This window comes from Lepisma saccharinum, chromosome 13 (assembly GCF_977018435.1).
Source record: "Lepisma saccharinum chromosome 13, izLepSacc3.1, whole genome shotgun sequence".
Classification (NCBI taxonomy): Eukaryota; Metazoa; Arthropoda; class Insecta; order Zygentoma; family Lepismatidae; genus Lepisma; species Lepisma saccharinum.
In genome coordinates this window covers 11,648,413-11,672,352 of record NC_139241.1, presented here as the reverse complement: position 1 = coordinate 11,672,352, position 23,940 = coordinate 11,648,413, and the positions used below count along the sequence as shown (strand labels likewise).

The window sequence follows — 23,940 nt, the reverse complement described above, 5'->3', positions numbered from 1 at the left end:
GAATTGGTGTTTTATTTCTTTTACATGTGATGGGGTGTATAATAAACATACACAATAAATAAGAATTATTGTGGTAAACTGGATCAAATTTTCAAAATACCCCACTCGTGTTTATTGTTATTAAAAGTGTTTTCATGTGGTGTGGCATTTACAGGTTGAGTGTAAGCAACTACACCACAAGCTCGGATGGATCATATGAGGACAATGTTGGGAGAGATGCCACCATATTGTCAACAGTGTCAGAAGTAGCAGAAACCTCCACACCTGAAATGTGTTCTATAGAAGATAAGGAGGATTTAGATATGATTGATGATATGAAGAGTGTTTTTCCTTCAGAAACTGAGGACTCAACAGATCCACTTGTTGATTTTGACAGTGACAGAATCCCAGAAGGAATCAAAAAGGAATTTGAATTTGTAGAGGAAACCTACAGTTGTAGTGCACCACTTGTCAATGATGCCAAGGTGGAAGTTAAGATTGAAGACTCGTGCGTGGGTGCATATGATGCTCACATGGACGAAGTATATGTTAAGGAGAGACTTTCACCAGATGGAAATTTGCTTCCAGAAAGTGAAATGGTTCCAGATAGTACAAGGTTTGTAATTATTTGCTATTGTCTTATTGATTTGTACCGAGTGGTCAAAAAGGGAGCACCCCACTGCTTGATATGAACACATACATAGTTTAAAAGTCAGGAACATCATCATTTTCAAAGCACATCTGAATTCTCCTCCATGTTCTGTCACACTTTGCATTTGCAACTGTATCAATATCTGAACAAGACTTTTCCCAGGTGCTGGATTGGAAGAGGTTCTGAACGACCTCTGAGAAGTCGCAGGTGTGGTTCTCCAATGACAGAGTCAGAAATGACCTGTATTCCACAATCCAAGAAATACGATCAGCTGTGGAAACTGCATTCATGTATGGGATTCCGATTTATCTCCATAAAGCCTGCCAGAACATGGCACAGAATTCAGCTGTGCTACAAAATGATGGGCTCCATGCTGATGTTTCGGACTCTTAAACTATCCGGTTTGTATTCACATCAAACATTCAACCATCACTATCATAGTATCGAAATTTAAAGGGCTATGCCAACTTTGTAACCACTCTGTACATTGATTATGGGTCAGAAGCTATAACCATACTGGCTTTCAGCTAATCTGTGCTGAGTCACATGAATTCTGTTGCCAATATTCTTGTGTCATCTGCTTCATTGCTGAAAGCACAAGAAATCTCGGGGACACCAGCATGAAATGAACTGTAACATGCAGAAGCCTTTGACTTTGTCAATAGCAGGATGACAAGCTTTGGCAATGTCAGTGGCCAGTTCGATGACTGGTTGTTTTTTGTTGACACAGCCCTATACTGTCATCTGTTCTTTTGGCAGTAAGATGTAGAGTTATACCTTTTGCCCCATGTTACTCCTTTTGTAGTATAAACTATTTTTTCCGTAACGACTAGAGATGACCGGACTCCTCTCCGATTTTCTTCATATTTGACATACTCACTAATTGAGGCCTCCTAATCACGATTCTGAAGTTAAAATTTGTCGGAAATGTCTAGAAATTGCAAAATAATTGAAAATAAGGTGTTAGTTTTCGGAATGGAAACTGTCTATTTTCGTGAAATTTTTTTGTTTCACAACCAAATATATATATTCCTGATACTACCACGACACCAAATTTTAACTATGTTTGCCTAACCTAACCACGTGCCAATGGTTCGCAATTTCTAGACGTTTGAGACAAATTTTAACTTCAGCTTCGTGATTAGGAGGCCTCAATTAGTGAGTATGTCAAATATGAAGAAACTCGGAGAGGGGTCCGGTCATCTCAAGTCATACCTTTTTTCCTGTTGGGCATGTACAGTCACAGACACTTCTGTGTTTTTACCCTTTCTGGACTAGGGATGGGTATAGCTCATCTTACAATTTTTGTCCAATAAAACCGGCAAATGGCATAGCTTGAAGTTCACTACAAAATTCTATTGTGAATGAATGTTGACGGACCACGTCAAGTGTGTTGTCACCACCTGTATCAAATTTCAGCTGCTAGATGTCATGTTTTCTTCACTGCTGAATTTTACTTGTCCTTGTCACTAATTACATGCTGCTTTTGCTTATAGTCTTGAAAATAGCATTGAATAATTTACATGCACATTGTAAAAATATTGTACGAGAATTCCATTTGTAATTTCACAGTTAGTGACCATTTCATCCTAAGAGAAAGTTTTCAGCAGGGGGCGTAAATAACGCCCCTGCAACCCCCGTGGAAGAGTAAGAATGATAAATTAAGAAGGCCTGATAGTTCACAAAAGTTTTCCTGTGTTACATTACATTTTCAACCAAACATATTATGCCCCTACAATTGCAACCAGAAAATGTTAATCACTAGAAATATAGAAAGTGAATTGCCAAATTAGAAGAAAACCTTCATTAGATGAATACTGGTTTTCAGGTTATTTTCATTTATTAATTCTAAAAATACCTTATCAATATATGTTGTCAGTACCTTTTATTCAATTTTTTTTTTTTTTTTTCAAAAAATTGTTACAGAAAAGATATAAAGGTAAGAAAATTTATTGAAAATGTAACATATTACACAGGCACCCACGGACCACGAAAACGTACAGAGGACATCAAAACAAACAACTTTTCTCAATAACATTATTCTCGTTGGTGCTAGTTTCGTCGTTACAGTTGTTCAAAAAAGCCGGTTTTGCCGCATGCTGACAACCACACACATCATTTGATCGGATCTGTGACATCATTTCCTGCAGCGAAACAGTGCACGGCAGTGTTGTAAGGAACACCCAAATTTTGGGGAAAATGACAGACTACCAACCACATTATGATCTGTAAAATGAAGATAGGGTCACATCCAGAAGACCGAACATCTAGGTAAACACAGCCTGCCAGTCAGAAGACCAGCAGTCAGCCCAGCGGAAGGAGGGAGTGAAACAACGATGCAAAAAATGGTAGAAAAACAACGTATACAAAATAAAGTGCCAATATCGGATTTTGTTCCTTAGCCTACATGTCAAATATAATCATCATAACAACAAACTTTATTGGACACGCAGTTTACGTTTGGCTGTTTTCGCCCAGCTACCTGTCAAATATTTGCAAATCTTGTTGCAAGGTTGATATCTACAGGTTTGTATATCCATTTGTCCTGATACAAGAATTGTGATATTGTGGTGCTGATAGCGGCAGTATCCGAGGTTCACGTTCTTACATTATGGCTATAACATGCACAACCAAGGGTTTTTATATTGTTACAACCTAATCATGATTCAGCATGCAATATACTGCCGTATTCACAGTAATGTTGCAAACTATTTCATGTGTATCTGGTGCATAGATAAACACAGTCGTCGGAGAGCTTGTTTTACTACTACTTATATCACATTATTTTCAACCATTTTTGCCCCTTGCCGCATGTACATTACATTACGTGTTACCTTTGAAATTTTGAGTTCTTTCATTTCTATTTTGTCAACTGTTCAGTGTGTCACAGACAACAAGTATCAGAAAGACGAAGTGGATAGACTAAATTGTAGATGCCAATTGGGCAGCGAGATTTGCAAATATGTGATATGTAAGCTGAGACAAAATTCAATATTACCACTTCCATTTGAATTCCTTTTTTTTTTCTACCATTTTTTGTATAGTTTGTTCACTTCCTGTTGGATTACAGAACATGTTTTCTCGCTTTCTTTTACGGTACATAATGTGGCTGATGGTACCTATGTCATTGTTCACAGAATGTGTGTGTTCCTGGCAACCCTGAAATGCATCGCTTGACGACAGGAAAAGACGTCTTAAATGCAATAAAATGTTGTGTGTGGTCGTTAGCTTTCAGGCGGCAAAACAGACTTTTTGAACAACTGTAGCGCCGAAACAAGACACCGAGATAAATGTTACTAAGAAAAGTTGTTTGTTTTGATGTTCTCTGTATGTTTCCGTGGTCCGTACGTGCCGTTAAAGTGACAACCTTAAAGTGACCCCCCCTCCCCCCCTCTCTCTCTCTCTCTCCTTTTTTTGATATCACACTAAAAAGAACATTTCTTAAGATTTTTTGTGAAAAACAAAAAAGTCTCCTTGGAACACTCCATATTTTTAAGCACCTCCAAAGTGGTTCATCCATACCATTGACTTTCAATGGAATCATACAACCCACAACTGTCCATTACTGTACACTGCAATTCTTATAATTCTCATGTGAAGGTAAGAAATTTTAAGGGATGTCATGGTTTGAAATACAGGAGATGAAAGAACAAAATGATGGATTGTTTCATTTGGTTATTTTAAGTCACTTTTCTGTTACTTTTCCCTGATGAGGATGAATTATGATAAGAAATTGAAGAAAGGACAAAAATAATCACTCATGGACAGGACCACAATACATTCCCCTCAGACGATTATTGTGGCTCAGAGTTTAGACACTAGAAACTTGTTAGGCTGCAAGAGTGCAGAACATGGTGTACTGTGCTGCAGTCACACTTGTATTCCAGAAAAACACAAAGAAATTGTACTGAAAGGTATAACTTTTTGTTTCATATTGGATGCAATAAACGTGCTAAACATTCAATTCTCAACGTGGGAACATTGAACTTTATGCATGTAATATTTTTTTTCTTTGTGAATATGTGTGTTATTTTTAACTGTTTGCAATGATTTCAGTTCTTGTAAATGTTTAAGTGAGTATATTGCATGTGTAAATATCACGTGGCATGACAACTTGTGAAGACTAGTGCCTCCCTACCGACTGCTGCCTCACTTCCACTTTATTCAGTGGACAAGGGAGATCATCCAACCAATTATGGAGTGACGTGTGGTCATCATAACGAATCCAAGTAGTTTTTGTAGGTTTCCATGATCGGGTAACACTACTCATTCATAGCTCCCCAATTTCCTCATGATGGCAGGTGGTCACCAGTCTCATACATTGGTAGAAATCTCTGGAAAAATTGTTACGCTTGCTCCAGGAGACTCCATGCATCCCATACCCAGATCCCAAAGCTTGCACCTTAGACTACATGGCCATGGTTCGTTATGTACTACATTGCTAGTTCAGGGAAAATTGCTTGGTGCATACATTCATTCTTACATTGCCATTTTTGAATATGTATTGGAAATGAATTGCTGATTTGTATCCTTTTCATACAAATTTAAAATGTCGACATTAAATTATTTCTGTATGAAAATTGTTTTAAAAAATGAAAGAATTTATTCAGGCTAATCAACCCATCTAGGTGCTTTTACAAATTTTGTTGTTTTGGACAATGCACAGCACCATTTTTATGTCAGTGTCATCAGTATAGAAGAGACTGACCACGGCCATCTTTTTTAAAGCCGGATGCTGAAATGTGGGAATAGTGAAATTTTCGTTGATTCCAAAGAAAACTAGGGAATCTTAAGTAAAATGTTCTAGTTTTTGTAAATTTCACATTACGAAGTAAGTGGAAAACATGCAGCAACAGTGTAAATATAGATTTGCTCTTAAATTACTGGAAATAAGGAGTAAAAATTAGGCCAACTTTACATATTATATCAAGCATGGAATGTTTAAGATAATTGTGTAGTTTGCCATTATTTTATGTGCTATAATTTCGGAATAACATTGAGCATCTTATATAGTAAGTGTTCAATTACTACATAACAAAATTACATTCTTGTATTGCAGTATTACTGATTATATATTATTAGAAACAAAATATCAAGAAAATACACTAGACTCTCGCTAATCCGGCCCTCAATAGTCTGCCCTCTCAGTAGTCCGGCCCACATCCGGCCTGTAGTCACTCAAGCAGAAATGACGCGCACAACAATGAATTATCGTGTTCAACAATGATGTTAGTTAAAAATGTTAAACAATGCTATACATACGCACAGTATTTGAAATTGTGACTTTCTTACAGTAAAGTCCAGTGCATACTATGGCTTCTAAAAGGAAACACATAAAGTACAGCCTGTATAGTCCCTATGTGTTTAAACTACATAGTAGTACATAATTTCCGACCCTCTCAATAATCCAGCACTTCCGCCAATCCAGCACCCATATGTGCAAGGAATGGCCAGATTAGCGAGAGTCTAGTGTATAGCAATTTCTCTAATTTTGTATGGAATTTAACTTTGATTTTAATAATCTATGGTGAGCAATGCGTTCGCACATATACCAGTGAAGGGTTAACCTATAGAATAACTTTCTGGGACAATGCATATCGGCGTAGATAGGTATTTGTCATACAGAAGCAATTAGTAGTACAAGTCATATTGTGGGGATAAAGAAATCATGTAGAATAGCACTTTACAGGAAGGTTACCATTCTGCCATTTCCATGCTTGTAAGTAAGGTCTGTTTTGCAGTAAAAAGGAAGTAAGTAAGTGTTCTTCAAAAAAACATTTCTTTTCCGAATTTCCATACACTTCTCTATTTTTCTACATAATTTCTTTGTCGTTTTAAACATTTATCGTAACGAACTACGAGTTTTTAGATACTCTCCTCATAGAACTCTGCTGCCTGTGATAATAGCCAGTTACTCACGGTTGTTTTCACTTCATCAGTGTCTAAATGCTTGCCGCCTAGGAAGGTATTCAGATTGCGGAAGAGGTGGTAGTCGCTAGGTGCAAAGTCTGGATGATCAACACATCATCACTGGTCAAAGTGAAAGCAATACAGACACACATGTAAAATTACCTAATCTAACAAAAGATTGACTATTTGTTCTGTTCTAAATTCAAGATTATAACAAACATTGAGCATCTTATGTAGGAAGTGTTCAATTACTACTTGCAATAACTATCATTTTACAAATATAACTATGTATATATAGGTAACACAGTTCATATTTGGACATTTTGCATCGTCAGAATATATGTACAAGGATGCAAAACTTAAATAACTTGGTCAAAATACCATCAATGTCATCCTGCCTCTGTCATGGTTATAGCTTTTCGATATCACTGATTGTTTTGCACATCATGATTAAAAAACTCTTAATGCCATCAATATTGGATGTGTATTAAATTTAATGATTCACATGTAAAAAGCAAGTAAAGCTCCTTCGTGAAATGCAGATATACAGCTCAGAAAATCCAATGCATATTTAACAAACAACTTTACAACTTACTACCCTACTTTAATAAAAAATAAAATAAGTTGAATAAACTCGCCGATACAATTTGGGGGAATGAAGTTATTACGGGGTGAATAGGCTACAGAAAATTATTACTTCTTTACGTTTGGACATTTTCTCTAATGTTTTCTTCCGAGCAACATCGGCCGGCTGATGTCAAAGTTTACAGGGTGTGCCAAATTGAAGGCTCCGGCCTCCCTTTAAAGATGGCCATGGACTGACACAAATTGTGTCCGAGTTGTTTGCAGTATTAAGTGTATTGTTTTAGGGTTGACTGGAACTGTTTGGACGTAAGTCGTAAGATTCCTGTATCTAAGTCGAATCATTAACTACATTTGGACTAACCTATAGTGATTGAAACATAATGTATAAGATGATCAGAATATAATATTAATTCTCTGGTAATTCAGCATAAGAATTTTGAGTGTAACACTTATTTAGTTTTATCTTTTAATGGAAATATAGACATGGTCATGAATGCTTGAAAGAGATTGTCTTAGAAGAGTGAAAAATAGAGGTTTAGAACAATGTGTAGAAATTTCTCCAAAAAAATGCAGGCTTGACCAGGACTTGAAAACTGTTCTCTGTCAGTGCTACCACAATATGATCTGTTGCCTTGGAAAAACTGTTGACATCAAAGTTTTTTCTCAGCATAGAGTAATGGTCTCAGTATGCCCGAGACCCTGGGTTCGAGTCCTGGTGAAGCCACTATTTTTTGTTGACATTTCTACATGGAATACCTTCTCTGTGTGTCAAATCTTAATGGAACAGCATCTATTGTCTGAAAATGCAAATTTTATTTACTAAAGATATTGTATTTTTTGCAGGTGTGCTGGCAATATGAAAACTGAAATTTCTTCAGTTGCTTCATCAAAGACCAAAAAAGTAGCTTGTCCTTTAAGTTGTAGCACTTGTGGGAAAACATTTAAGAAAAAATCTCTTCTCCTAGTACATTCAAAAATACACACGTGTGTTCGACCATTTCTTTGTGATATTTGTGGGAAGTCATTTAATCGGAAATATGATCTTGCAGTCCATGGAACAATACATTCAGAAGACCGCCCCTACAGCTGCAATACTTGTGGAAAATCATTCAAGACAAAACATGATTGTTCAAAACATACAAAAAGACACACTGGAGTGCGTGCATTTTGTTGTAGTCATTGTGGAAAGTCATTTCTGAGGAAAGATGAGCTTTTTTCTCATCAAACTACGCATTCAGACACTCGCCCTTACATGTGCAGCACTTGTGGACACACATTTATGAAGAATTCTTCTCTCACAGTACATGAAAGAATGCACACGGGTATTCGGCCATTTTCTTGCAATCTTTGTGGAAAGTCATTCATTCAGAAAAGTGATCTTGCAGCCCATGGAAAATGTCATTCAGAAGACCATCCCTACAGCTGCAATACTTGTGGAAAATCATTCAAGACAAAACATGATTGTTCAAAACATACAAAAAGACACACTGGAGTGCGTGCATTTTGTTGTAGTCATTGTGGCAAGTCATTTCTGAGGAATGATGAGCTTTTATGGCATCAAACTTTGCATTCAGACACTCGCCCTTACATGTGCAGCACTTGTGGACAGACATTTATGAGGAATTCTTCTCTCACAGTACATGAAAGAACACACACGGGTGTTCGGCCATTTTCTTGCAATCTTTGTGGGAAGTCATTCATTCAGAAATGTCAACTTGCAGACCATAGAAAAAGTCATTCGGAAGACCGCCCCTACAGCTGCAATACTTGTGGAAATTCATATAAGAGAAAAGGTGATATTGCAAGACACATTAGGATACACACCTAAGTGCATACATTTTGCTGGACTCTTTGCAGTAAGTCGTTTGCGAACAAGAATGATCTTTCTAAGCATAAGACTATGCATTTGGGACCTCGACATTTCATTTGCAGCACCTGTGGAAATTAATTTAAGAGAAATCACTGCTTCAGTACACAAAAGAATACACATGGGTGTTCGACCATTTGCTTGTGACCTTTGTGTGAATTATTTTATCCAGGCAATTCCTCTTATAACCCCTGATTGCTCCTACAGTTGAAAAACTTGTGGAAAATAATTTAAAAGAAAAAGTGATCTTCCATGTCAAAAATACACACGTTTTGTTGAGCTATTTTGCGAAAAATTATTTCTACAAACAGTTCACCTTACATTCAAATAAAAATATATTAATAACTTACGTAAGTGAGTAGGAATGTTTCAGAACGACGTTTCGGAAGTCTGTACTATTTCCTTCATCAGGTAATAAAATAAAAAAAAACTTTAGGTGCCAAACATGGTACCGCATTGTCAAATCATAAGTTGAGGATTCAGGTTGAGAATAGAAAAGGTAAAAAACTTACGGTGACAGCATAGCCAGATCCCAAAGCTTGCACCTTAGACTACATGGCCATGGTTCGTTATGCACTACATTGCTAGTTCAGGGAAAATTGCTTGGTGCATACATTCATTCTATTGTTGGCATTTTTGAATATGTATTGGAAATGAATTGCTGATTTGTATCCTTTTCATACAAATTTTAAATGTCGACATTAAATTATTTCTGTATGAAAATTGTTTTAAAAAATGAAAGAATTTATTCATGCTAATCAACCCATCTAGGTGCTTTTACAAATTTGGTTGTTTTGGACAATGCACAGCACCATTTTTATGTCAGTGTCATCAGTATAGAAGAGACTGACCACGGCCATCTTTATTAGCCCGCGATCACTCGCGCTATTAGATAAAATCTAACAATTGCAAAACTTTTGTTATTTCTAGATTGTTACTGGAGGTAACAATGCGTTAAGGCTAAAATGCCTCCTTCCATGTCTCTACTTGTCAACACTGTATCAAATGTTATTGAAATTGAAAGCGAAACCTTATACTAGCGGCTTTGATCCTGTCCGAGTGCATTGTTAGATTTTTTCTAACATGCGAGTTATCGCGTCACATTTCCAGCGAATGATTGTACAACAGTTTTCCTTTGGGAAATACCGCTTTCGTTTATTATTCCGTCTGTGTACAGTGTAGTGGAAAGGTGCATTGGTTCTTCCAATCTGATGATTGTTCTTTTTGGCATTGTGTTATTGAAGAGAATAGCAGTAAAATGTCTGACAAACAAACTAAACAGTACATGATGTGGCTGGAAGAAGAAGACACAGATGAAGTGGACATTGGACCTCAAGACACAGGTTGGGAAACCGATACAGACGGTCCATCAGAACATGAGGAAGTGCATACCGAGACAGAACAGTCAGTTAGTGATTCTGATGATTCTGTGACAGTTTCAAGACATGTGAATCGTGATACATATCGAGGCAAAGATGGTTCAACAATATGGTTCAAGCAAAAAGCCCCACCAAGTAAAATCGCCAGACAGAATATTGTCACACAGTTACCAGGTGTGATAGGTGGGGACAAGATTTTGAAATGAATGTGACCATGGACAATTATTTTACCTCCATACCTCTAGCTAATGAACTGTTCACCAACCACAGGTTGACACTAGTAGGAACTCTTCGATTGAATAAAAGAGAAATTCCGCCGGAATTTTTATCTGTCAAGGAAAGGCTTGGAAACAGCAGTATGTTTGCGTTTGGAGAGAAACCATCTAATAATTGTCTCCTCTGCTCTTATGTGCCAAAGAAGAAACAGAAAAAAAATGTTATGATGATTTCCACCATGCATAATGACGATGGCATTGATCCTGACTGGAGAGGCAAAAAAGCCAGAAGTGATTACTTTCTACAATCTCACAAAAGGAGGAGTGGATGTTGTAGATCGTCTGAAATCTGAATATTCTGTTTCAAGAATAAGCAATTGCTGGCCTCACAATATTTTTCAGCCATCTCAACATTGGAGTAATAAATGCTCAGATAATTTACAAAACAAATACAGGCGACTTGTTGGCTCGTAGAAAATTTGTTACGTAACCTAGTATGATGCTTACAAAACCACATATGATGAGACGGATGTCAGTTCCAAATGTATCACTTCGTCTGAAGGAGAAAATAAAAAGTATTGTAAGCATTGAAAGTCTGCCGAAAACTGAGAGAACTCTTGAATCAGAGGAAAAGTCCCGATGTGCCTATTGTCCCAAAAGAAAGAATCGATTCACATATCATTCATGTAGTAAGTGTTCCTCCCCAATATGTAAAGAACATACAGAAACAACTGTTTATGTTTGCCGTGAATGTGCTGCAAAAGAAGTTGACTCTGAATCTGATTAGAAACATCCTCAATTATAAAACATTTTGAATTTGAATTTATATCAATAATAAATTGTATTTTAATGTGCTTATTTGCATTGATGTTTTAAATATTCATAAAGAAGAATGCTGTAACAATGTAAAATGATTTCAATGTTTAATAAAACATGTTTGATAAAATATATTTTGCAAATATTAAGTGATAACTGAAAAAAAAAACAAGTTGTTAGAAAAATCTAACATGCGAGTTATCGCATGACACATGAAGGCGCGAGCGATCGCGGGTTAAGGCTAGATGCTGAAATGTGGCAACGCTGTCTTCCCGTCTTGAAAATCTGGGCAGAAACCATGGTGGGAATAGTGAAATTTTCATTGATTCCAAAGAAAACTAGGGAATCTTAAGTAAAATGTTCAAGTTTTTGTAAATTTCACATTACTCTGTAAGTGGAAAACATGCAGTAACAATGGAAATATAGATTTGCTCTTAAATTACTGGAAATAAGGAGTAAAAATTAGGCCAACTTTACATATTATATCGAGCATGGAATGTTTAAGATAATTATGTAGTTTGCCATTATTTTATGTGCTATAATTTCGGAATAACATTGAGCATCTTATGTAGTAAGTGTTCAATTACTACATAACAAAATTACATTCTTGTATTGAAATAATACTGATTATATATTATTAGAAACAAAATATCAAGAAAATATAGCAATTTCTATAATTTTATATGGAATTTAACTTTGATTTTAATAATCTATGGTGAGCAATGCGTTCGCACATATACCAGTGAAGGGTTAACCTATAGAATAACTTTCTGGGACAATGCATATCGGCGTAGATAGGTATTTGTCATACAGAAGCAATTAGTAGTACAAGTCATATTGTGGGGATAAAGAAATCATGTAGAACAGCACTTTACAGGAAGGTTACCATTCTGCCATTTCCATGCTTGTTTATACGAGGGTTATTTTTGAAGTAAGGTCTGTTTTGCAGTAAAAAGGAAGTAAGTAAATGTTCTTCAAAAAAACATTTTTATTTTCTGAATTTACATACACTTCTCTATTTTTCTACGTATTTTTCTTGCCGTTTTAAACATTTATCATAACGAACTACGAGTTTTTGGATAACCTCCTTATAGAACTCTGCCGCCTGTGATAATAGCCAGTTACTCACGGTCGTTTTCACTTCATCAGTGTCTAAGTGCTTGCCGCCCAGGAAGGTCTTCAGATTGCGGAAGAGGTGGTAGTCGCTGGTGCAAGGTCTGGACTATGGATGGTCAACACATCATCGCCGGTCAAAGTGAAAGCAAAACAGACACTTTCAAAGCGCAAGATCATGGCAACTGTGTTTTGGGACAGGCACGGTGTTTTGTTAGTGGGCTTCTTGCCGCAAGGAACGACAATTAACTTAGCTTCCTACTGTCAGACTCTAAGAAAAGTTTGTCGAGCAATCCAGAACAAACGGCGTGGAATGCTGTCAGCCGGTGTCATACTGGTTCATGACAATGCAAGGCCACATGCTGCGGCTCAAACTCAAGATCTGATCGAATCTTTTGGCTTGGAGATATTCGATCATACGCCATACAGTTCAGACCTTGCACCTAGCGACTAACACCTCTTCCGCCATCTGAAGACCTTCCTGGGTGGCAAGCGTTTAGACGTTGATGAAGTGAAAACGACCGTGAGTAACTGGCTATCATCACAGGCGGCAGAGTTCTAGAGGAGGGTATCCAAGAACTCGTAGTTTGTATAATATTTAATATATATTAAGTATATAATATTTAAACCAGCAAGGAAATTATGTAGTAAAATAGAGAAGTGTATGTAAATTCAGAAAATAAATGCTTTTTTAAACAATATTTACTTACTTCGTTTTTATCCAAAACTGACCTTACTTAAAAAATATTGAAACCTAATGAATGCAAATTCAATGTCAAACTGAAGTGTGTTAGGACAAATACATAAAATAATTAAGAGCAACAAACCTAAAATGAAGATGTTTACGTCTAAAACTAGAGGAAGTAGCAAACTTACTAACAGGTCTAACCTACCAAAAAACAAACAACAAAATTTACAAATTAAATGAGGTACAAAAATCTAACCGGTCAAACCTAATAAAGGCAGGTAATTGTTAGGATGAAAATAACATAACACACATGTAAAATTACCTAATCTAACATGTTCTGTCATTTTACAAATAGAACTATGTGTATATATAGGTAAGACAGTTCATATTTGGAGATTTTGCAGCGTCAGAATTAGATACGTACGAGGACGCAAAAATTAAATAACTTGGTCAAAATAACATCAATGTCATCCTGCCTCTGTCATGGTTATAGCTTTTCGATATCACTGATTGTTTTGCACATTATGATTAAAAAACTCTTAATGCCATCAATATTGGATGTGTATTAAATTTAATGATTCACATGTAAAAAGCAAGTAAAGCTCCTTCGTGAAATGCAGATATACAGCTCAGAAAATCCAATGCATATTTAACAAACAACTTACAACTTACTACCCTACTTTAATAAAAAATAAAATAAGTTGAATAAACTCGCTGATACACTTTGGGCAAATGAAGTTATTACGGGATGAATAGGCTACAGATTATTACTTTTTACGTTTGGACATTTTCTCTAATGTTTTCTTCCGAGCAACATCGGCCAGCTGATGTCAAAGTTTACAGGGTTGTCAAATTGAAGACTCCGGCCTCCCTTTAAAGATGGCCATGGACTGACACAAACTGTGTCCGAGTTGTTTGCAGTATTATGTGTATTGTTTTAGGGTTGACTGGAACTGTTTGGACATAAGTCGTAAGATTCCTTTTATCTAAGTCGAATCATTAACTACATTTGGACTAACCTATAGTGATTGAAACATAATGTATAAGATGATCAGAATATAATATTAATTCTCTGGTAATTCAGCATAAGAATTTTGAGTGTAACACTTATTTACTTTTATGTAAATATAGACATGGTCATGAATCCTTGAAAGAGATTGTCTTGAGAGTAAAACAGTATTAGAAGAGTGAAAAATAGAGGTTTAGAACAATGTGTAGAAATTTCACCAAAAAAAAATGCAGGCTTGACCAGGACTTGAAAACTATTCTCTGTCATAGAGTATCATTGTCTCTGTCAGTGCTACCACAATATGATCTGTTGCCTTGTAAAAACTGTTGACATCAAAGTTTTCTCCCAGCATAGAGTAATGGTCTCAGTATGCCCGAGACCATGGGTTTGGGTCCTGGTGAAGCCACTATTTTGTGTTGACATTTCTACATGGAATACATTCTCTGTGTGTCAAATCTTAATGGAACAGCATCTAGTGTCTGAAAATGCAAATTTTATTTACTAAAGATATTGTATTTTTTGCAGGTGTGCTGGCAATAAGAACACTGAAATTTCTTCAGTTGCTTCATCAAAGACCAAAAAAGTAACTTGTCCCTTAAGTTGTAGCACTTGTGGGAAAACATTTAAGAAAAAATCTCTTCTCCTAGTACATTCAAAAATACACACGTGTGTTCGACCATTTCTTTGTGATATTTGTGGGAAGTCATTTAATCAGAAATATGATCTTGCACTCCATGAAAGAATACATTCAGAAGACCGCCCCTACAGCTGCAATACTTGTGGAAAATCATTCAAGACAAAACGTGATTGTTCAAAACATGCAAAAAGACACACTGGAGTGCGTGCATTTTGTTGTAGTCATTGTGGAAAGTCATTTTTCAGGAAAGATGAGCTTTTTCGGCATCAAACTTTGCATTCAGACACTCGCCCTTACATGTGCAGCACTTGTGGACACACATTTATGAGGAATTCTTCTCTCACAGTACATGAAAGAATGCACACGGGTATTCGGCCATTTTCTTGCAATCTTTGTGGAAATTCATTCATTCAGAAAAGTGTTCTTGCAGCCCATGGAAAATGTCATTCAGAAGACCATCCCTACAGCTGCAATACTTGTGGAAAATCATTCAAGACAAAACATGATTGTTCAAAACATACAAAAAGACACACTGGAGTGCGTGCATTTTGTTGTAGTCATTGTGGCAAGTCATTTCTGAGGAATGATGAGCTTTTATGGCATCAAACTTTGCATTCAGACACTCGCCCTTACATGTGCAGCACTTGTGGACAGACATTTATGAGGAATTCTTCTCTCACAGTACATGAAAGAACACACACGGGTGTTCGGCCATTTTCTTGCAATCTTTGTGGGAAGTCATTCATTCAGAAATGTCAACTTGCAGACCATAGAAAAAGTCATTCGGAAGACCGCCCCTACAGCTGCAATACTTGTGGAAATTCATATAAGAGAAAAGGTGATCTTGCAAGACACATTAAGGTACACACCTAAGTGCATTCATTTTGATGGACTCTTTGTAGAAAGTCGTTTGCGAACAAGAATGATCTTTCTAAGCATGAGACTATGCATTTGGGACATCGACATTTCATTTGCAGCACCTGTGGAAATTAATTTAAGAGAAATCACTGCCTCAGTACACAAAAGAATACACTTGGGTGTTCAACCATTTGCTTGTGACCTTTGTGTGAATTATTTTATCCAGGTAATTCCTCTTATAACCCCTGATTGCTCCTACAGTTGAAAAACTTGTGGAAAATAATTTAAAAGAAAAAGTGATCTTCCATGTCAAAAATACACACATTTTGTTGAGGTATTTTGCGAAAAATTATTTCTACAAACAGTTCACCTTACATTCAAATAAAAATATATAAATAACTTATGCAAGAGAGTAGGAATGATTCAGAATGACGTTTCGGAAGTCTGTACTACTTCCTTCATCAGGTAATAAAATGAAGAAAAAAAACTTTAGGTGCCAAACATGGTACCGCGTTGTCAAATCGTAAGTTGAGGATTCAGGTTGAGGATAGAAAAGGTAAAAAACTTACGGTGACAGCATAAAAACTCCGAAGGAAGTCTTTGCTGGTTAAAAAATTTCCTATGTTAAAAACAAAAACCACAACTAAAACAAATAAAAATCGAAGTCTTACTACAGTCCCCTAGTGACTTCCGTCAGTGTTGGGTAGAACACATAGACTGTGAGCGCTCCTATCCAGCATTGAAGGTGAAATTTTCCCTCCAGTGTTACCCTCTTACGATCGTATACGTCACCATTCCAAGGTGAACTCCCTTTCTTCTTCGACGGCCTTCGCAACCTCGGGAGTGACATGGAAACCCATTTTAGTGTCGGTATTTACCGCTTTATCCCACTTTTTAAGAAAAGCGATCCACCCTTCCTCCAGATTACCATCATCTCTGTTAAGCTTCTTTCTTTTTCCAGTGCATATAAATGCAGCTTCATTAATTTATTCTCCTCTTTCTTAATTACTTCCCTTTTTATAAAACTATATCCGCTCATTATGATATGTTCGGATAGGCCTGTTTTAGGTATCTTTATCATGTTCATCCCATCTAGTGCGCATGTTTGTCCCCGTCTGCCCTACATATTCATTCCCGCATTCACATTCGATCCGGCATACCCCTTATAGTTCTTCCGGGTTATCCTTGTTCCCCCTCCCTTTTTTTGTACCCGGTAAAATTCTTTTCAATATTTCTAGGGGCCTTCATCCTGCATTTTACGCCATATTTTCTCATTGTTTTTGCGATCTTTTCGGAAAGCCCCTTGTAATAGGGGATTCCGACGAAATGCCCTTATATATTATATGTTATTTATATATTTTTATTTGAATTTATAGTGAGTAAACGCACCATTGTAATATGTCAGTTCACCTTACAAACCATGAAAGGACACACTAGTGAGATCACCCATATTTTTGAAATACTTGTGTGAAAAGCTTTATAGAAAAGAAATGTACTTTTTAGACCTGAAAAGGTACATTAAAGCATTCATCCATTTAGATGTAACCTTTATGGAAAACCATTGCATCAGAAATGTGGTTGTACAAAACTCGGAAGAATTTATTGAGGCGATTGATATACAGTTGTGGAACTTGTGGAAAACCATTCAGCTATAAACATAATCTCCTAATTCATGAAGAAGAACTTATATCACTTCATCAGCTTCCTTGTGATTTTTGTGGGGAAACTTATAACCCAAACCATTCTCTTTTGTTTGGAGCATGTAAAGAAACTTGTTATTATTCAGTCTATTATCTGGTAATGATTGTAGTAAATATTTTCATGTAAAATCTATTTTCTAAAGAATATACATATTATGCCTTTGGGACCAATCATGCTCTTTGCTATGTTTTATTCAACCTGCTTGTGTGTGTCATTTCTCCTTTGAGTAGAGTGTAGTTAGAATACTTTTAGTGTAATGCCAAGTCAGTGACGTCGTTAGTAGGACCCCCCAAACAAAAGATTTGATCGATTAAAAATTATCCTTAATTAATACTACATACTATTTTCTGGTAAATTTGTAGCAGAGTTGGAAACACTGTGTGGGAAACAAACCTATTATTCAGAAGAAAATCTTTGGAAGCAAATGTAGGACAGCAAAATTCCACCCTTTCGTTGCTTACCAGTTTATAACCAAAGTCATAAAACCTGCCTGCTTTGAGGTTATTACCCTTGCCCTAAGTTCCTGGAAACCAGAGATCCGACTCTTTTGTTGCAAATGACCTTACAGATGGAATCAAGGACTCCGTCGAGGCCGAGCGGTCAACAGTAGGGAGTGGAGTGATATATGGAGAGAGTTCTCCAGTACTGACATTGTTCTGAGATTTAAAATTTCTCCTTGCTTCAGCTTGAGAGCCACAGATTAGCTTTGTGTTCTTGCTTGCGAGCATGATCTGCTATTGGGTTGCTGCGTTCACTGTGTATTTGTTTGTGTGTGGGAAGAGTTCTAGCATTGTTGTGCATTTCCATTTTGAATGGATAAATTTATCAAAACTGGATATTTTAAAGCTATCTCAAAATTAAGAGGGTGTTGATCCAAGTTCTGACGTTCTAAAGTTAGACAAAACAAGTGAATGTACTAATGTGAAAACAATTACTGATCTTGGGGTAAATAATCCTAGGCAACCACTTTTGCAAGACTATCCAAATACTACGTTCGAAAAGTGAAAGAGATCATTTTAAAAACACTGGTTTGCATCTGTGCCATGGCTAGAATATAGTGTGGAACTTGACGCATGCTTTTGCTTTACATGCCGTAAATTTGGCACAGATTCAGGATATGCAGAACCAAGTTTCAGGAAAATAGGGGTGCACAACTGCAAGAACGCATGTGAAAAAATCAAGGAACACGAAGGAATCTCCTATCATCTAAAATGCATGGAACTGTGGGTGAATTACAAAGTGAGTAACGATCAGTTTCGTAAAACAATTATGTGTGTGTGTTCGTAGTTTAAATTCAATAATGAAATATGTGTATGTCTGTATCCAGTGTTCAAATTGAAGAAATGCAAAGGAGAAAATTTCACAGCTTCCCTATTCAAATTTTGAGATTTGTACCTGATAGAAAGCCAACTGCGTTGGGCAGTTCACCCTCTAGGTGAAGGGTCTCAAGAATCCTGTATCTAAAACATACGGAATTATTTATATAAATATCTTGGGTTCAAAGTAAATAACACAATGATTACGTCAAATTCTTAGCAATGGCAAAATATGATCGAGAATATATGAGGGGAAAATTCTTTACCTGGCCAGGAGTTAAATTAAAAAGTGCTTCCCCCATTTTAATTCGAACAGTGGGTGTAATTTTTCCCCCATTTTAATTCGAACATCCATTACTGGATGTTACTTTGATTTTCTTTTTCTAATTTTACATTACTTTACTGACACTTCTGGCTAATGTCAAAGATATGCAACAGTGATACACAAATTAATGAGTGGACAGTAACAAAAGACATGCCTGCCTGTCCAGATGAGGACATCACGTAGTGATAATGTCGTCACCATATAATTAAGAGGTCCTTGGCTCGATATATAGTGGATGCATATAGTGGTTCGGATCTAACTTTAAACTGTACGTCCAGTTCCGACTGGTCTCTTATCCGTGCATGAAGAGGACTTGAAACAAAAACTAACGGACTCGAACTTAGAACATTTGGGGACAGAATCGTAATTCGGGAGCTAACGTGCTCAGCCACTGAGCCAGCAAAAATTTTCAAATAGTTTTTCATTTTGCTATTTTGCCTTTTTTCCTACCTCGTAGGTTATTTTTTACAAGTCGATGTGGATAGATGAATGCTGGATGGATGGAAAGGTGATGGAAGCATAGGACAAACAGAATGAGTCACCTATGGCTGGTGGAGGTTCGAACATGGCATCTCTGATTTCGTAGCCCTTTACGATTACCACTCCGCCAAGAACACTGGAACACTCGGGGGGGGGGTAAGTGCAACCCCCACACCCCCTAAGATGGCCCTACATACCATTTCTGTCTTTTAACAACTTTCAAAAGGAAGCTTAAAAGTGGTAATTACAAAATGTTTTATATTGTCTCTCCCCCTCCCCTCTGAAAAAAAATCTTGCGTACGATAGTGTCTGGAGGAGACTTTCAAATCACTTGCGTAATTTCAAGTGCTGCTTGCGCTGGAATACTGCTAGAATTTAAATTTGACAATAATTTCAGTGTTAAAGGCGTCATCATTATTACTATTTTTAATAATGATTTTATAACCCTACTATTGTTATCATTACGTCCCTGCCTAAATTCGCAGCCAGAAATACGATTGATTGATTGAGTTATTGTTTTAAGTCCACTTTATGCACAGTAAGTCTAATCGGGACTGGACCTACAGTTTAAAGTGGGATTCGTACAACTATGTTTCTCCACCGGGTATCGAACCTGGGACTCCTTAATTACAAGGCAACAATGCTAACACTGCGCCATCGGGGAGGCCCAGAAATACAAATAAAATGCAGTCTTCTTTCTTCATGAAAGCAACATCTTGACAAGGCACAAGGTGGCCCTAAGACCAGCACAAAGCTTGAATAAAGACAATACAACAAGCTTCAAATGGTGGCACGAATGTTACGGACAACCAAAGGCGGCACTGCATCCCAAAAACTCTCTGAACTGCATGTCATAAAATAATCCTGCGAGAGGACAGCCATCACTGTATGGCCCCTTTGTGTCGAAGCTGACAAATTGCAGGGAGCTGTCTTTCTTGCTTTAAGGGATCAAGGGAAGGATGGAAAAGATACAGGGAAGGAAATGACAATCAAATGGTAGAGAACAAGACTTATCCCTGGGTTGAGTTATTGTACCCCTGCTGTTTGAGTGCACCATTTCTGTAAGGCAATATGCAAATACGGTTAAATTTTTCCTTCCCCAGTAAACCTTTGTTTCAGATTAATTTTGTTCATTCTGCTAGATTTTGCTTCTATCTAGGGTGCCAAGTACCAGAATGGTCCAATAATCTTGCTGCCCTCCAGCAAGTAATAACTTTAGTGTGAGGAGGTAGGAGAGCTTGGGGGAGGGAGAAGGGGCAGATGCAAGGGGATGAAGAAATTCTAACAGTTACTTACATAATGACTCGTAAAAGTAAATTTGTTATTGCCTGCTTGAAAGAATGAAAAATATTAGTAATATTTCTCTTGTTCGCTTCGTTCTCAATATAATACCACCATTAAGCCTTGTTTCCATGATATGAAAAACTAAATATGCTGACCAAGGCAGTAATTTATTTTATTAAAAACATAAACTAAACGTAACGTTTCAACCTTCTAGCAAGATTTCCTTCAGACTCTATATCAAGTACAAATGTAACAAGATACAAAAACAGGGCATTATATATACAGAAACATTACTCCCTCCAGACTATTAGAAAGTTCTGGAACTTTCTAGCAGGTAGCTTTCCCTTGTCAACTGTACTTTCACCTAAAAGGCTAAACATATTTACTTCCATATAGAATGTGGTTGGACTTTTTTATCTCGTGCTCTTTTTCCTTCATTTTTCTTCCTTCTCCTCTCCTCTTTCTCTCATGTCCTTTCCACTTTCTAACACCTTCTTCCATTCTTTGTTTAACTTCAGTCCCCCATTCCAGTTCATTGTGTCTTCTTCACCTTTCTTTTCTATTTCCTTGGCCTCCTTCCATTTTCTCACTAGCATTCTCTTCTCCCTTCCTATCTGCTTAGCCTCATCCCACTCTATGTCATGTCCTGTTTCTCTTGTGTGTTTAAAATAAGAGGATGAGAAAGAAAAAGAGAGAAGGATTGGAATAAGGAGTACGGGGAAGACCACAGAAAAGATATGCAAGGTGCTTAGGAAAGCGGGCATTAAAACTTACAGGAAGGGAGGGAGAAGCATCTTAGGAATAATGAAGAATGCAAACAAGAAAAAGGAAAACAGAGAAGAGGAAGGGATTATCTACGAAGTGAAATGTAAAGAATGTCAGAGTGTGTACATAGGAGAAACGAAAAATATGCTGAAAGACAGGTTGAAACAACATAGGGATGATGTATGACTTAAGAGAGAGAGAAATGCAATATTTAAACACACGAGAGAAACAGGACATGACATAGAGTGGGATGAGGCTAAGCAGATAGGAAGGGAGAAGAGAATGCTAGTGAGAAAATGGAAGGAAGCCAAGGAAATAGAGAAGAAAGGTGAAGAAGACACAGTGAACTGGAATGGGGGACTGAAATTAAACAAAGAATGGAAGAAGGTGTTAGAAAGAGTGGAAAGGACAAGAGAGAAAGAGGAGAGGAGAGGGGAGAAAAATGAAGGAAAACGAGAGTGAGATAAAAAGTCCAAACACATTCTATATGGAAGTAAATATGTTTAGCCTTCTAGATGAAAGTGCAGTTGACAAGGGAAAGCCACCTGCTAGAAAGTTCCAGAAGAACTTTCTAATAGTCTGGAGGGAGCAATGTTTGTGTATATATAATGCCCTGTTTTTGTATCTTGTTACATTTGTACTTGATACAGAGTCTGAAGAAGACCATGCTAGAAGGTTGAAACATTACATTTAGTTTGTTTTTAATAAAATAAATTACTGCCTTGGTCAGCATATTTAGTTCTCAATATAAGCGTTTCTAATAAGTAACAAGTTATAATTGTTATCCCAAAAAACTGTGTGTGTGTGTGTATGTGTGTGTGCATGTATGTAATATGATTTGTTAATGATGACATACTGGATACCAAATAATGTAAAAAGTAAAATAAATTGCTCCCCTGTGCTTTTCACCACACCATGAAGGCGTATAGGGGATGTGGAGTTAGGGCTCCACACTTTCTTGATCATGGCCGAAGGTGGGGATGATGTAATCAGCACCGCATGCCTGGCTGCCTTTACCCGCCAGAGTTTCCTCCATGTACCCACTTTATACGGTGCTGGGTGGGTGCCGGAGCTGCTCAAACAGATGGATAAATCCCAGGCCCCGCCGGGGATCGAACCCGGACCTTTCGCATGGCAGTAAGATGCCCTAATGACTGAGCTCTAGGACACCAAATAATGACTAAAACTATATGCGGAGTGTTTTTAAAGTTCTAAATAGTTAAAATCTGAAAATGTGTTGTGCTTATTGACGCATAGATATTATTCTCAGTTTTAATTAAGAATGCTAATTATGATAATATTTTCATTGTGGAATTGTATTACAATTAAAGAACAGGTATAATCTTTTTTTTTCAGTGATTTTATAGTAAAAATAGTATGCAAATCAGCGCAGCTTTGTGCTTGTGCAAATTCACTGATAACCGCAAAAGTAGCTTGTCTACACCTAGCTGTATCCTTTCTTCATGTTATTATTTGCTCGAGCCAGAAGTGTTCTTTTTTAAAATTTATTTATTATTATTTGGACATAGTATCTATCTCCCAGTCGATTCCAGAGAATTTTCATGCCACAAATTCATACTGGGATATCAAACAAATTACTTCTCAATATTTTTGATTTTTAATAATTCTTGATTTCCACAAAGAACCTTAATTGGAAACAAGTTTAATAACAATTAGAAGCTGTCATTCTCTTATAGGTGTTTACAATTGTTCTAAAATGTATTGTAGGTGTATTTATGGGGCAAGTCTAGATTCTTCTCGGAAATATATCACAAAATATTGCAATTTAATTTTTTGTAAAGTAGCAGGAAACAGGGGAAGCATCACCCTAATACCAATCATGAGCATCGTTACCTTTCAGTTGCTGAGGTGACATGCTGTGCTCTAATTTCTTACAAATGATATACACATTCTTAATTTCTTCACCGCAACATACTATCAGTTGATTCTGCGATTCCGGCAGCATATAGGAGGCATTTCCAGGAGCCTTCAAGTCTTTAAGAAATGGATCGTACTCCTGCAACAGGTTGAATATTTCCAAAAATTATTGGAACACATTCATGCATTAGAAGCCAAAATTCACGCACGACGCAAATACTTGCACTGTGTGGTTTTGGTTGGCCTCCAGCATCTTCTTACTCCCCCTCCCCTTTACTGCACCACCTGGACATGCGTGTTCTTAATAAGTGTCCTTTCATCAATTTTATCTGATCATTGTTCATCGTCATCATCGCGATCAGCCAAAAGTGGAAGAAGAGCAACTTAAATAACAAAATTACAGTAAAACCTTGTTTATCCGGACTGATGGGGGATAATTATATATACACTGCTGGACAGAAAATACCAGACACTTGCATTTTT

General features: G+C 36.9%; 1 protein-coding gene across 6 annotated transcripts in view; it reads left to right on the top strand.

The window, feature by feature from the left end:
• The window catches only part of LOC145997173 (uncharacterized), a 127,666-nt gene that overhangs the window by 9,486 nt on the left and 94,240 nt on the right, over positions 1–23,940 (top strand). For 4 of the 6 annotated variants that reach the window (XM_083133863.1, XM_083133862.1, XM_083133861.1 and 1 more), the window contains exon 3: positions 155–595. In XM_083133863.1, the coding sequence (XP_082989989.1) occupies positions 155–595 (441 nt within the window). Of the gene's footprint in view, positions 1–154; positions 596–7,969; positions 10,036–14,738; positions 16,090–23,940 lie in introns of those variants that run through there. The other 2 variants (XM_083133865.1, XM_083133866.1) reach the window with 2 other exon arrangements.